At 45.0% G+C, this 13,345-nt stretch overlaps 1 protein-coding gene across 1 annotated transcript in view; it reads right to left on the bottom strand.

Moving 5' to 3' along the window:
- ctnnbl1 (catenin, beta like 1) overlaps positions 1-13,345 on the bottom strand; it is a 98,186-nt gene that overhangs the window by 68,076 nt on the left and 16,765 nt on the right. The window contains exons 7-9 of the mRNA XM_036126022.1: positions 2,305-2,396; positions 1,498-1,570; positions 405-463 (exon numbers count right to left, since the gene is read on the bottom strand). Coding sequence (XP_035981915.1) covers positions 405-463; positions 1,498-1,570; positions 2,305-2,396 — 224 coding nt within the window. The remainder of the gene's footprint in view (positions 1-404; positions 464-1,497; positions 1,571-2,304; positions 2,397-13,345) is intronic.

The raw sequence follows: 13,345 nt of genomic DNA, 5'->3' as shown, positions 1-13,345 counted from the left end.
GTTGTTACTTTGTCCATTTAATTTCCATAAGCACAAAAGTGGTACCACATCAGCATGGGGATATTTTTCTTCAACAAGGAAAGGGAAGACGGCCAGAGCCAAATACAGGCCAAGATCAGAATTCAGGCATCCCCCAAAGCTGTAGCTGGAGTAAAAGGTGACTCTTCAAAGTGCTGGCTCAGAGGACAGCATCAAAATGCACGCCAAATTTCCCAGATCATTTTATTTATAAAATTATCAGCAAAAGTGGTCAGGAGGTATGATTACTATTGCAAAGCACTGTATTATGCTGATCAGTCAGCAGTGTTTTTAATAAAGTCAAAGGCACATGACAAAACAAGCAATGTGCAAATAGTAAGCCTAACCAGACAAATATGTGCTTCAGTGAAAGAGGAATATCTTACAGAGAGCTGCTGCAGTAAGACATCAATACCATCCATTTCCCCCAGAAGTTCTCTGGTAGCTGTGGGCAAAAAAATACAATAAAGTCAAAGCTAAACCTGAACAATAAAAAAAACGGCAGGTAGAGATAAAAAAAAAAGGAGCAGCAAGACTGACAAAAAAATAAACAGCTTAAAATATTTTTCAACCAATGCAAAATAAAAGTCAAAGGGGGAGAAAACAACAGAAATGAAGGTGCAGGAAAAGTGACAAAAGTGCATGATCAACCAGAAAAACATTGAGTCGGCAGAAAAGCGTGCCCTTTAAAAACATTCATCCTTTGAAACTAATCCATGTAGCCGCCAGTGCTGAAACATCTATGTTGATAATTTCTCACTTTAGCTTTGACACCTTTAAGCCACAGCAAGAGAAGATAAATATCCCTGCAAATTAGGACGTCAAGGAGCCATACTAAGTGTCACATTTCATAAAAATGGGGGCGATTTGCCTTGTTTTTACCTCAAACACTGACAAAGATTAAACACATGGGACATTATCTGGGACTGCTTGGCTTTATTTAGGTTTTTTAGGTGTTTAGTTTTCTCTGAGGATGTTGAAATGCAAAGAAAGCGGCTAATTGAGACCGAGTAAAGAAAGGGGAAACTGGTATGAAAGAAGACGTGCGTCCAACTGCATATCAAGATGGATTGTATCATTAATGAGAACCTGTCCAAGGACCTGATCATCCTGTGGCTATCTGTGGCAATGCAGCGATTTTTTCTTTTACTGACAATGGGAACGTAAGATGACGACAGCAAATATACCCAGAGAGATGGCGAAAAACATGAAAGGCAACAATAAATAGAAAAGTACAGGAGGAAAACGAGATTGATAAAGGACGGGAAGAAAAGCAGGAGGAAGGAAACGATTCTAAGGAATATAAATAGGAGGTGTAGTAATAGAGACGTGTAATGAGGAAAGAGGGAAGGAGGGAAATGACAATAAGGGGATGCTGACAGAGAGCGCATCAGGATGGGGGAAAGGAAAGAAATAAGAAGCAACAATCATTTTGAGAGCTTCAAAAACAGGGCAAAGCATTCACAGAGACAAACTTACTGTCATTATTTTGTAGCAAGATGGCCAGAATCTCACTGCAGTACAGCTTGTTAGCATCAAACGGCATCTTTGCCTGAGAGGGAGCGAGAGCAAGTTCTAATTACCACTCATCTTGAGAAGCTCTGTTCTCCAGAGAGCTACAAAATCACGAGGTATTCTACATGAAAATCTGCAGTTTGTAGCCTCAAGCAGCGACCTGCCTCGTGCATTGTATGAAGCAGTGCTCGACGGTATTTTATAAATACATTTATAGCCTCATTTATTTCAATCACAACAGCCAACAGAGGGAAAACAAAATCTAATAAGCTTCGGAACAACACAACTTTATATTAAATGAATCCGAAGCGATTTTAGATAAATTTACAGCTACAACTGACAATTACTTTTATTACATTTTTATTATAGTTACAAAACTTGCTTTATGAAGGCACTGAATCACAATTTTCAAGTTTATGTAGTGCAATGTTCAAAGTTATTTAACCATTAAAACCCAATATGACTAATTCAAATAATTATTTTATTATATTTAGATGATGAAACTTTCTTCTTTTTTTTAATGAAAACAACAACCTATTAATTTAATGTTCCTCTTCATGTTTTGAATCCGACTTTTAAACAAAGTGCAACATAACTAGAGCGTACGCATCTTCATTTCTTTTGGTTGATATAGTGATCGTACCAGTGATGTCATGGCTACATCTAGCAGGTAATGGGAATCCTTGGACTCGACCAATGTTTGCTGGGTAGGTTTGTCAAAACAACAGCCTTGTGTAAGAGCGGCTACATCCTAAGTGACCCAATCCTTACCTTGATTCTCTTGAGCAGCCACTGCATGAGTCCCTGTTGAGCGGCTTCAGTGCACAGGCCAGGTCTGAACTCTGCCATATTTTCGACAATAGCTGCAAAGGGTGGAGAAAAGCCAAACAAAAACTCAGCCATGGAAAATCCAGTGCAAAAGAAGAACTGCCATAGTTTCAGCTTTATGTTTGTTTTATATAGTCAGATCAACTGTAATAGTAGAGTGTTCATGCTAGTTTCCTTTCCATTATTATCGCCATCAGCAACAGTCACATTTTAGTCGACAATTGCTGCACAAGTAATCCTAATTAAGGATTTTTGTTGTCTCCATGTAGCTTGTTCTACAATGAGTTCAACGTGGGCCTACTACTAGACGCACAAAAATAATTGATCATTAAAAAAAAGGATAATTCCCAAGTCAGAATACGAGACTGAACTTAGAGGGGTTACTGGTGTCCAGGTATACTGAGATTTAGAAAGAAAGTCAGCTTCAAACAGCTGAAATGTTCCAACATTTTAAGTCCTTTCAATGAGAAGCCAAAGAAAACAGCACAGTAACTGGAGTTGCTCTGGGTCAGTCTGTCCCTTTGCAAATTCCTACTCCCATTATTAACCAAGACATTTCCTTTTAATTCCTTCCGGTTTCCATTAGGTACCTTTAAATAAACCACTGCACCACAACATTAAAGTAGCACCCTTAGGCCTGCTTTATCCAGTTTATCAGCTAAAGAAAATAGTTTTTGGGGTGAGTTACACTTTAAACCATTGTGTATCAGATTATCTTGTAGCTCAGTATTTCTGTGAGTTACTGTACAAGATAGCCAGGAAAAACCTGCTTAATTATTTCATATTATTTCATTAAACTATATTATATTTCTGAAAACCTTGTTGAACCATTATCATTGGTTTTGATTTTGGTCTCCATTTGGGTCTGTTAACTCGGATAGAATATGACAGTTTCAGACAAACCACATCAAACCAAAAAACTTTAAGAAACCTCCTGCTGGTTGATTGAAGTCGTTTAGCCAGTTATGACGAAAAGAGTCCAGAATGAGTATTTGTGAGGTCAGACACTGATGATGGACCAGAACACCTGGCAATCAGTCTCCAATGCAATTCATTTCAAAGGTTTTCTATTGAATTGAGATCAGGGCGATGTGTAGGCAACACAAGTTCAAGTGCACTTAGGCCTAGTCTGCACAAAGACAAACACAGCAAGTTTTCATAAACGCACTACTATTAGCCATAACAAAGCCGCAACATTGCAACGACATCTTTGTTGTTATTTTTGAGAAAGATGCAGATGCTGCAAAGAGAGGCGAGGGAACAACATCATTGTTTAAGAAAAGATGTGGCTCGCATGTACTGTACGCCTGGAAAAATGAAACAGCCATTTTGGAATTTATCCACTCTGGGACCTGGTTTAAAAAAATATTGTTTTACGATCTTCCAAATTTCCGTATCCTTGTGGATGCACAGCCTAAACGACAAACTACCTTTGGTGGTCAGTCATGAGGGAACAGGAAGAAACGGGTCGAAATGTGTTCCCACAAACTTAAGGGCATGAAATGTCCCAAAAGTGTGCTGAAGCATTAAGAGCCAAGATGTCATAGTCAACTCCTGAAAACATACATCATAATCCCCTCTGCGCCAAAAATTCCACAATGTGGTCAGGTTAGTGCTGTTCTCAGAGTTAATGCCCAACCCAGACCTACCCAAAGGATTTCCAGACAGAGAGCCATGACTTGTCAATCTAGAGAACCTGTTTCCTCTGCTTTAGAGTTTAGTGTGGGGTGCTTTATATCACTACACCCCAGACCCGGCTGCAGAAACAAATTATAGGGGGGCACAATTTAAAAAAAAAAAAAAAAAAAAAAAATGTATATGCTTCAGTCTTAACAGTGGCTCTGTGACAATTCCTACAGTGCTGAGAAAACATATCTCACTAAAATCCCAAAATCTAATAAAACAAAACAAAAAAAGCAATAGTGTAGTCAGTGTTGCCAGATTAGATGATTAGATGGGTTTCCACCCAACTGGAGTTCTTTTGAACACATTGAGCTGAAAATATAGCTTATAGGTGGGTTGTAAAAATGTGGGAAGCTTTTCACAATTGGTGGACTTATAGAAATAATTAGTAACAAATATACCAAAAAACATTGTCATTGCATAGCAGAAAGCTGAAAGCTTCCACGTTTTAATAAAACACCATCTCCTTGAACTCATTTCACTAGTTAATTTATTTTTGAACAAAGTAGAATCTGTCAAACCTGAGACCATCAGTGAATAACAGTCTCTGGTAAATCAAGTGTCACTATGAAATTGTATTTTTCAATGTTTTTAAAACGCCCTAACTGGGGTGCAGTTCTACTCATCAACTTAAAAATGTTTTATGACTGTGTGTGAAATAGACATTTTAAGATGATCTAAAATCTAAGAGAAATACATTTTATATTAAGTTAGATTTACAACTTATTGAGTTGTAAAGCTATTGAAAAATGTTTTTCCCGGTTGCTAAAACATTAAAGTTGTCATGGTTGAGTTTTGCTTTGGCTGTTTTTCTGTTATTTTCATTTTTTCATCTCTTTTGGGTTAGGTTTGACTTTATTTATTGTTTTCAGTCATCAGTTATTTTCCACTTCACCTCCTCAGCATCATTCCACACCTCTCCATGCCAGTCCCTGTTTTTGCCTTGGAAGATTTGTTTTTCTTGTTTAAGGTTAGTCCTGCCTGTTTTCTATAGACTCTTAACTTTGCTGTTTTGTCCCTGGAGAAGTTCTGCTCTGTGTCCTGGTGTCTCCAGAGAACTGCTAACTGGACTAGCCATCCTGGAAAGGCTCTGCTCTGTGCTCTGGTGTCTCCTAAGTTCTGCTAACCTGACTAGCCGCCCTGGAGAAGCTCAGCTCTGTGCCCTGGTGTCTCTCAAGTTCTGCTAACCTGACTAGCCGCCCTGGAGAAGCTCAGCTCTGTGCCCTGGTGTCTCTCAAGTTCTGCTAACCTGACTAGCCGCCCTGGAGAAGCTCAGCTCTGTGTCCTGGTGTCTCTCAAGTTCTGCTAACCTAACTAGCCACCCTCGAGAAGCTCAGCTCTGTGTCCTGTGTCTGCAAATGAACTGCTAAGCTGTTGTGGCTACGGGCCCTGCTAGCCGAGCAGTATTGAGCTTTCCCTGCGGCCTGTATAGTTGTGACTCTCTCTCACTCCGGCCCGTCAGCTCCTGCCATCACCTACATCCCTGACCTTCTGCAGCCCTGAACCTCCGGTCTTCATCATCCGCCATCCAGCATACTTCCTTCAAATAAAAACTCTTAAACTTTAGCCCCGTGTGCGCGTCCTGAGTTCATCGGTAAACAAAACCCTGACAGTACGGCCCAGTCAAAAGGTGAACTCAGGCACCATGCGGGGCTTACCTGCAGGAGTTGACGACCCGGACATCCGCGCATATGTAGAGATGTGCGAACGCCAGATGAGGGAGAGGTACACCAACATGGCTTCTGCCCGGGACCCTGCGCCACCGATCCGGGTCGACTCCACTTCCCCCGTGGTTCACGTGGGCGTTGATACAGCTACCCCGGAGGCCAGGGAGAGAAGCCGCTCAGCCTCTCGTCGTCTCGGTCATCACCTCCATGACTCGCAGCTGGCCCCTCGAGTGAGGCTCATCGTTCCACCTAGCAGAGCCCCACGCATCAAGGAGAGCCAGCTGTGGGAGTTCTACTACGGTGACCGAGACGACCTTCTGCCCTGCTGGCCAGCTGCCACCCCCGAGATTACCCCAGATTCCTCATCTGTCCCCTCCCGGCGAAGACAGCAGAACCACCGGCGCGGAGGGTCCGTCAAGGCTCAAGAGGAGGATCCGCCTCCAACCCCGGTGCCGCTCTCTAAAGCTTGTAGCCCGGCGCCGCTCTCTGAAGCCTGTAGCCCGGCGCCGCCGCCCTCCGAAGCCTGTTGCCGTCACTGCCTGAAGTAGCCGAGGAGATGGTTCCGCCTCCACCAGTAAACTCCGCTCTGCCAGCCGCCAAGAAAATAGATCCGCCGGCCGACGAGGATGAGCCCAAGGTCCCCGAGGGAGCCGCTTTGCCTCAGCCCGAGGCCTCCGAGGGAGCCGCTTTGCCTCAGCCCGAGGCCTCCGAGGGAGCCGCTTTGCCTCTGTCCAAGTCCCGTGAGGAGGTCCAGGAGGACCTGCCTCTGTCAAAGTCCCGTGAGGAGGTCCAGGAGGACCTGCCTCCGCCCAAGTCCCGTGAGGAGGTCCAGGAGGACCTGCCTCCGCCCAAGTCCCGTGAGGAGGTCCAGGAGGACCTGCCTCCGCCCAAGCCCCGTGAGGAGGTCCAGGAGGACCTGCCTCCGCCCAAGCCCCGTGAGGAGGTCCAGGAGGACCCGCCTCTGGCCTTGGTTTCCGCCGAGACCTGTAGCTTGGCACCGCCTCCGACTGATCTGTTCGGCCAGAGCCGCAGATTGCGGACTCCGAGCCGCTCGACTCTGCCTCGTCGGGGCCGTCCACCACGGCGCCCGCCTCTGACTTCTCTGTTCGGCCAGAGCCGCAGACTGCGGACTTCGAGCCGCTCGACTCTGCCTCGTCGGGGCCGTCCACCACGGCGGCCGCCTCTGACTTCTCTGTTCGGCCGGAGCCGCAGACTGCAGACTTCGAGCCGCTCGACTCTGCCTCGTCGGGGCCGTCCACCACGGCGCCCGTCTCTGACTTTTCTGTTCTGCCGGAGCCGCCGACCGCGGTCTCCGGGCCGCTTGACTTTGCCTCGTCGGGGCCGCCCTCCTCGAGGGTTTAGTCGGGCGATGTTGCTCCGCCGCCTGCCTCGTCCAGGACGACCTCCACGAAGACTTTTTCTTTTTTGCTTAGCAGCCGTTTTTGCCTGAGCCCTTAAGGCCAGTGCCTTCTGTTATTTTTTGGGCTCGATTTCAGTTTTTGATTTACTTAGGATTTTTGGGGTTTTAGAGTTATTTAGGGGTTCTTGTTTTCTTAGAGTTCATAGTCTCTGTTTTGCTTTTGTTTTTCCTGCTCCGTTTTAGGATTCTAGATTTTGCCTTAGTTTCCAAGCTTTGCTTTGCTTCCTCATTTATAGCCTTAGTTCTCTGGTTTTCTCGTCAGTTTACTTATTCATGTTCTAGTTTTCTTGTTTTGCCTTAATTTCTAGTTTAGCTTTAGTCTCATAGTTCTGCTTAGTATTTTGTTTTGATTTAGTAGTTTTTTGCTATAGTTTTTCTTTGTGGTGTTATCCCTGACCTAGTTTTCTTGTCTTGCCTTGGTTTTCTAGTTTTTGGTTTAGATCTTTAGTTTCCCAGCGCTCCTTAGGTCCTAGCGCTCATTTAGACTTCTGTCCCCTGGTTCTGAGCTGTTTCATGCTCATTAGCTCTGGCTAGTTCGAGCCTCCTTAGTTGTTGTGGCCTCCTAGTTCCTCTGTCTCCTAGTATTTAGGTTTCTCGATTCCCCGGCGTGCTAGGACGCCCTCTGTTTTCGGTTCCCCGGCGTGTTAGGGCGCCCTCCGTTCCCCGGCATGTAAGTACGCCCTCTGTTCTTGTTCCTAGGCGTTTTAGATGTTCCTGCTTCCGTCACGTCCCGACGTTCTCTTCCCCAAGCCCCGGCGTTTCCCCTCACGCCCCGGCGGGTTTCCCTTTGGCGCTGTCGTGCGCCCGTTCCTTCCCTCTGGCGCTGTCGTGCGCCCGTTCCTTCCCTCTGGCGCTGTCGTGCGCCCGTTCCTTCCCTCTGGCGCTGTCGTGCGCCCGTTCCTTCCCTCTGGCGCTGTCGCGCGCCCGTTCCTTCCCTCTGGCGCTGTCGCGCGCCCGTTTCTTGCCTCTGGCGCTGTCGTGCGCCCGTTCCTTCCCTCTGGCGCTGTCGTGCGCCCGTTCCTTCCCTCTGGCGCTGTCGTGCGCCCGTTCCTTCCCTCTGGCGCTGTCGTGAGCCCGTTCCTTCCCTCTGACGCTGTCGCGCGCCCGTTCCTTCCCTCTGGCGCTGTCGTGCGCCCGTTTCTTGCCTCTGGCGCTGTCGCGCGCCCGTTTCTTGCCTCTGGCGTTGTCGTACGCCTGTTCTGCCCGTTTTTGCGTTGTCGTACGCCTGTTCTGCCCGTTTTTGCCTTGTGGCGATGTTCGCCTGTCATGCCCGTTTTTGCCTTGTGGCGATGTTCGCCTGCCAACATCTGTTAGATGCCCTTTGTTTGGCTTACCAACATCTGTTAGACGCCCTTTGTTTGGTTTACCAGGGGTTGTTAAAAAAAACCTTTTAGTTCGCCCTAGTGGGTAGTTTTGGTTTGATTTTAGCCCACCATCCTACCTTCCCTCCACCCACCCAGGTTAGATCAGCTTGGTTATGACTCTTGCCCGCCATCCTGCTTTCCCTCCACCCACCCTGGTTCGGTCACTTTGTAGTTTGTTTTGTTTGATTTTAGGCCGTCCGGAGTCCGGCCTTGGGGGGGGGGGGGGGGGGGGGGGGGGGAGGGGGGAATGTCATGGTTGAGTTTTGGTTTGGCTTTGTTTTTCTGTTATTTTCATTTTTTCATCTCTTTTGGGTTAGGTTTGACTTTATTTATTGTTTTCAGTCATCAGTTATTTTCTGTCATTTCCACTTCACCTCCTCAGCATCATTCCACACCTCTCCATGCCAGTCCCTGTTTTTGCCTTGGAAGATTTGTTTTTCTTGTTTAAGGTTAGTCCTGCCTGTTTTCTATAGACTCTTAACTTTGCTGTTTTGTCCCTGGAGAAGTTCTGCTCTGTGTCCTGGTGTCTCCAGAGAACGGCTAACTGGACTAGCCATCCTGGAAAGGCTCTGCTCTGTGCTCTGGTTTCTCCTAAGTTCTGCTAACCTGACTAGCCGCCCTGGAGAAGCTCAGCTCTGTGCCCTGGTGTCTCTCAAGTTCTGCTAACCTGACTAGCCGTCCTGGAGAAGCTCAGCTCTGTGCCCTGGTGTCTCTCAAGTTCTGCTAACCTGACTAGCCGCCCTGGAGAAGCTCAGCTCTGTGTCCTGGTGTCTCTCAAGTTCTGCTAACCTAACTAGCCGCCCTCGAGAAGCTCAGCTCTGTGTCCTGGTGTCTGCAAATGAACTGCTAAGCTGTTGTGGCTACGGGCCCTGCTAGCCGAGCAGTATTGAGCTTTCCCTGCGGCCTGTATAGTTGTGACTCTCTCTCACTCCGGCCCGTCAGCTCCTGCCATCACCTACATCCCTGACCTTCTGCAGCCCTGAACCTCCGGTCTTCATCATCCGCCATCCAGCATACTTCCTTCAAATAAAAACTCATAAACTTTAGTCCCGTGTGCGCGTCCTGAGTTCATCGGTAAACAAAACCCTGACAAAAGTGATCTTGTGTGTGTGTGTGCGTGTGTTATTTGATTGCCTGATTGCACATTTTGTGTATCCGCAATGTTTTTGTCTTTGATTCACTGCAGCTGGTGCTAATGCCGTGTTTGTTATTATGTGTTTAATAATTCTATGCTTTTAACATCTGAGAGAGGCTAAGCTTGTTGTTGTTGTTGTTGTTGTTGTTGTTGTTGTTGTTGTTGTTGTTGTTGTTGTTGTTGTTGTTGTTGTTGTTGTTGTTGTTGTTGTTGTTGTTTTTATTTTTTTAGCTGGCTGGGTTTTACGTTGTAAAAAAACCCAGGCCTGCATGGGAGTGGTGGCCTAGTGGGTAGAGAATTGCACTTGTGTCCAGGAGGTTCTGGGTTCCACTCCCACAGACTGCCACTCTGGGTTCCTGAGCAAGACCCTTAACCCCCGATTGCTCTCTCCAGGCGCTGCGCAATGGCAGAATGGCAGCCCACCCATCCCCTTGGGTGTTGACTGCAGTTGTTAAATGCAGAGAAGAAATTTCATCAGAATGTATGTTGCAATGACAATAAAGATGATTATAATTATTATTACTGCAGTTAAGGAGCACAATCATTACAACAAAGCAGAGTTTTTATCTGCCTGCAACCCAAGTTTCTTCAATTTGGCTGAGTTTTAAAGCTAAGTTCTGCTCCTCGTGCTCCCTAGCTGCTGTAGCTAACCCTCCTAGCATGAATGCTTAGTTCAGTGTTCCCATTTTAGTAACAATATTAGTAACAAGGACATTTCATGTCTGGAGTTATTGCACAGGTGTTATCCTGTTATGATACCACGCGGCAATTCACTAAGCTCCTGAGACCCAGTCTTTTAGAAATGTTTGTAGAAGCAGTCTGGATGCCAAGGTGCTCAGTTTTATACACCTGTGGCCATGAAAGGTAAATAGTTCTGGCAATATAATTTAGATTTTGTTTTTAATCTGCTAACACTGTCAAATAGTGGTATTTGTACTAAAGGATTGACATACCCTGTGAATCTAATAATTGTGCATGGCCAGATATGTTTGTAAATGGTTTTTCAAGTTGTGCACCGTTCAAGATATTTTTCCCAATGTCCACACAGCAGGCTGCAGCCTGTTAACAACGAAAAGGGGTTACAGAGAATAGATGGATGGATGGAAACTGCAATCTGAAATTCCAGATCAAAACTGATCTTATTAAGCGGATCAAGTATCAGTCGGGTGTGACTAATCTACATCAAATCTGATTTTTCTCTGTGCTTTTTCCCCAACTTATCTTATAATTCTTTGCTTCCAACGGCCTGTCTCTGCAATCCATGCCTCCATCAGAGCAAATGGAAGCAGAGAAAGGCTGAGAGACACAGTGAGATGGTGATGGAAGGAAGAAATGAGAAGAAAAAGAAATTAGCAGAGAAGAAGAGCAAAGGAGAGAAGGAACAGGGTGGTAGACAAGTCAAAGATGAGGAAGGAGTAATAGCAGGAATGAGTGATGAGAAGCTTGGCAATATGAAAAGGACAGAAAAAAGCAACATCTGGAGAGATGGGCTGAAGATGATAGAGAAATGATGGAGAAACAGCAACAGAGGAGGAGATAGAGTAGAGGGGCGCTGAGGGAGAAAGACCAGGGCCCTTTATCAGGGATTCAAACAGAGCAGACAGCATCATGGAGGAAAGCAGGCCCAGAACAGAAAGCAGCCAAGGCAGACAAAGGGCTTATTCAAGCTTGGAGAGCTCCCTTGATAACTCTTTCTCACACACATACACAAACACGCAAAACTTTAGAGGATGCACAAGTGTTGCTCCCACGATGAAAGCCACATACACAGAGCCAAATACACAAACCTAAACAGCCCTCCTGACATGCAGCCTCAATCTGGCAACAAAGAAAAAGAAATCATCTCAGTGGACTCATTCAAAACGAAAAGAGCTGAGGGGCAGAAAAGTCTGATTCATGTGAGGCTAAATACAGAGGCCAGGATTTTTTAGGCTCTCTGCTGGCCCACGCCCTCTCCTAGACCTTGTGTCTACATCTATCGCTGTCAAATAAACAACGCATTTACAAATAGAAGTGCCCTTTATATTTAAGAGTTTTTAAAACCTTGCACTTTTGCCCCCTCTTTAACCCAATTCACAAACACTAAAACAAAGCCCTCCGAGTTATTATACCTAATGCCTATTTGGCAGGGATTACAGAATCAAGCCGTCTTGGGTGGGTTACAAGCACTTCTCAATTAAAACAAATTCATCTAGAGCTTTATTGATGACCATACCTAATTCTCCACCGCAACTCCCAGATAAATACATGGAAAACAATTTATTTAAATCTGCTAATAACATATGACAAGTTGTGATGAAAACTGCACTACACCTCCAGTCCAGCAGGTGGCAGTAATAAAACCCAAAGGCATCACCAACCAACCATGACAGCATGAATTTTGTGTTTGTTTAATCCTTGAGGAACTCTAGCAGTTGCACCATTGTTACAGACATGTGTTAAATATGAGCCATTGATTCATTTTCAAATTTACCCTCCCGCTCTCCGGTAAGACTTTAGTAAAACTTTCCCATTTTGAAGCTTAACTTTAACTGATTTTTTCAGTAACAAATGAAAGACTGAAATACACCAAACATGAACTGCTCGATATCATCTGACTGAATCAACTGATTGTTCCATATTCTGTCGGTGAAAGACGGAGCGGGTCCGCCGATGGTGACGTTTGGAGTAGTCAGAGAATGTGCAACCGTTTTCATTAATTAACATAACGTAGTTACTCCGTCAGTCGGACATGTACATACGTAAGTGAACGGAGCGGTCATGGGGGATGTGGAATCTGGGGGTAAGAAGTAATTTCAGCAATGAGAAATTGTATCAGCCCTGTATATCAAATCTTCATTTGATCGACAATATTTTTGGAACATACTCATTGTACAATCCTTAAGTTGCAAAACAAACCAGAAAAAAGTGAGTTTATTTGTTTTTTTGTACCAATTTCACAAAAAATGTTTAGGACACTTAGCAGCATGGGGAAATGCTTGTAAACCTTGAAGACTACAAATCTCGTTTGTCTAACTCTGGTGTATGATGGGAAAACGGAAATCAACAAGGGCTTCCTGTCAGTACCCTCTCCAAAACTCAAACAGTGGCTCGTGTGCTGCTTACAGGCAACACTATTTCAGCAAGTACTTGTTATGTTTGTGCTTTAAACAAGGTCAGACCTATCAATTGTTCAGAATATTCAAGCAAGCTATTTTTAATCCATCATGCAGTAAAGAAATGGAGTCACTGTAGAATTTGCTGTGTGCAGTGCATGCCCCAGATTTCTCACGTATATGTGGCTCCCAAGTTTGAAATCTAAATCAGCACATTTGCACCTGAGCTCATTAAACAGCGTTCAGCTTCTCATATGCATGTCATGCACAAATGCAGTTTTCGGAAAGAATCCAAAACACAGTTTTTTTACAGATCTTTTGAAAAGGGCCCTAAAACATTCAACTGATTGGAGCAGAAAGAAGAGAAAAGAAGACAAGGCAGCACTGCTTTCATTAAATGAATAAATCCAACTACGAGGAGCAATGCAGGAGTAAATACTAATGGCTCTACAGATATGCAAGGACCTATTAAGGTTTTTTTTTTATCCTTATTACTCTTGACATTGTGTGGAGAGTTTTTCACAGGAAACTACCAAACAACTGCAGGGTGGAACACCAAGGTAAAACCAAAAGAGGCAATAGAGAATCACCATGGAAACAAAAAGCACAGTTAACACACA

Source organism: Fundulus heteroclitus, chromosome 1 (genome assembly GCF_011125445.2).
Source record: "Fundulus heteroclitus isolate FHET01 chromosome 1, MU-UCD_Fhet_4.1, whole genome shotgun sequence".
In the NCBI taxonomy this organism is placed as follows: Eukaryota; Metazoa; Chordata; class Actinopteri; order Cyprinodontiformes; family Fundulidae; genus Fundulus; species Fundulus heteroclitus.
The sequence above is the reverse complement of the archived record's forward strand: the minus strand, read 5'-3'. Positions and strand labels throughout refer to the sequence as shown.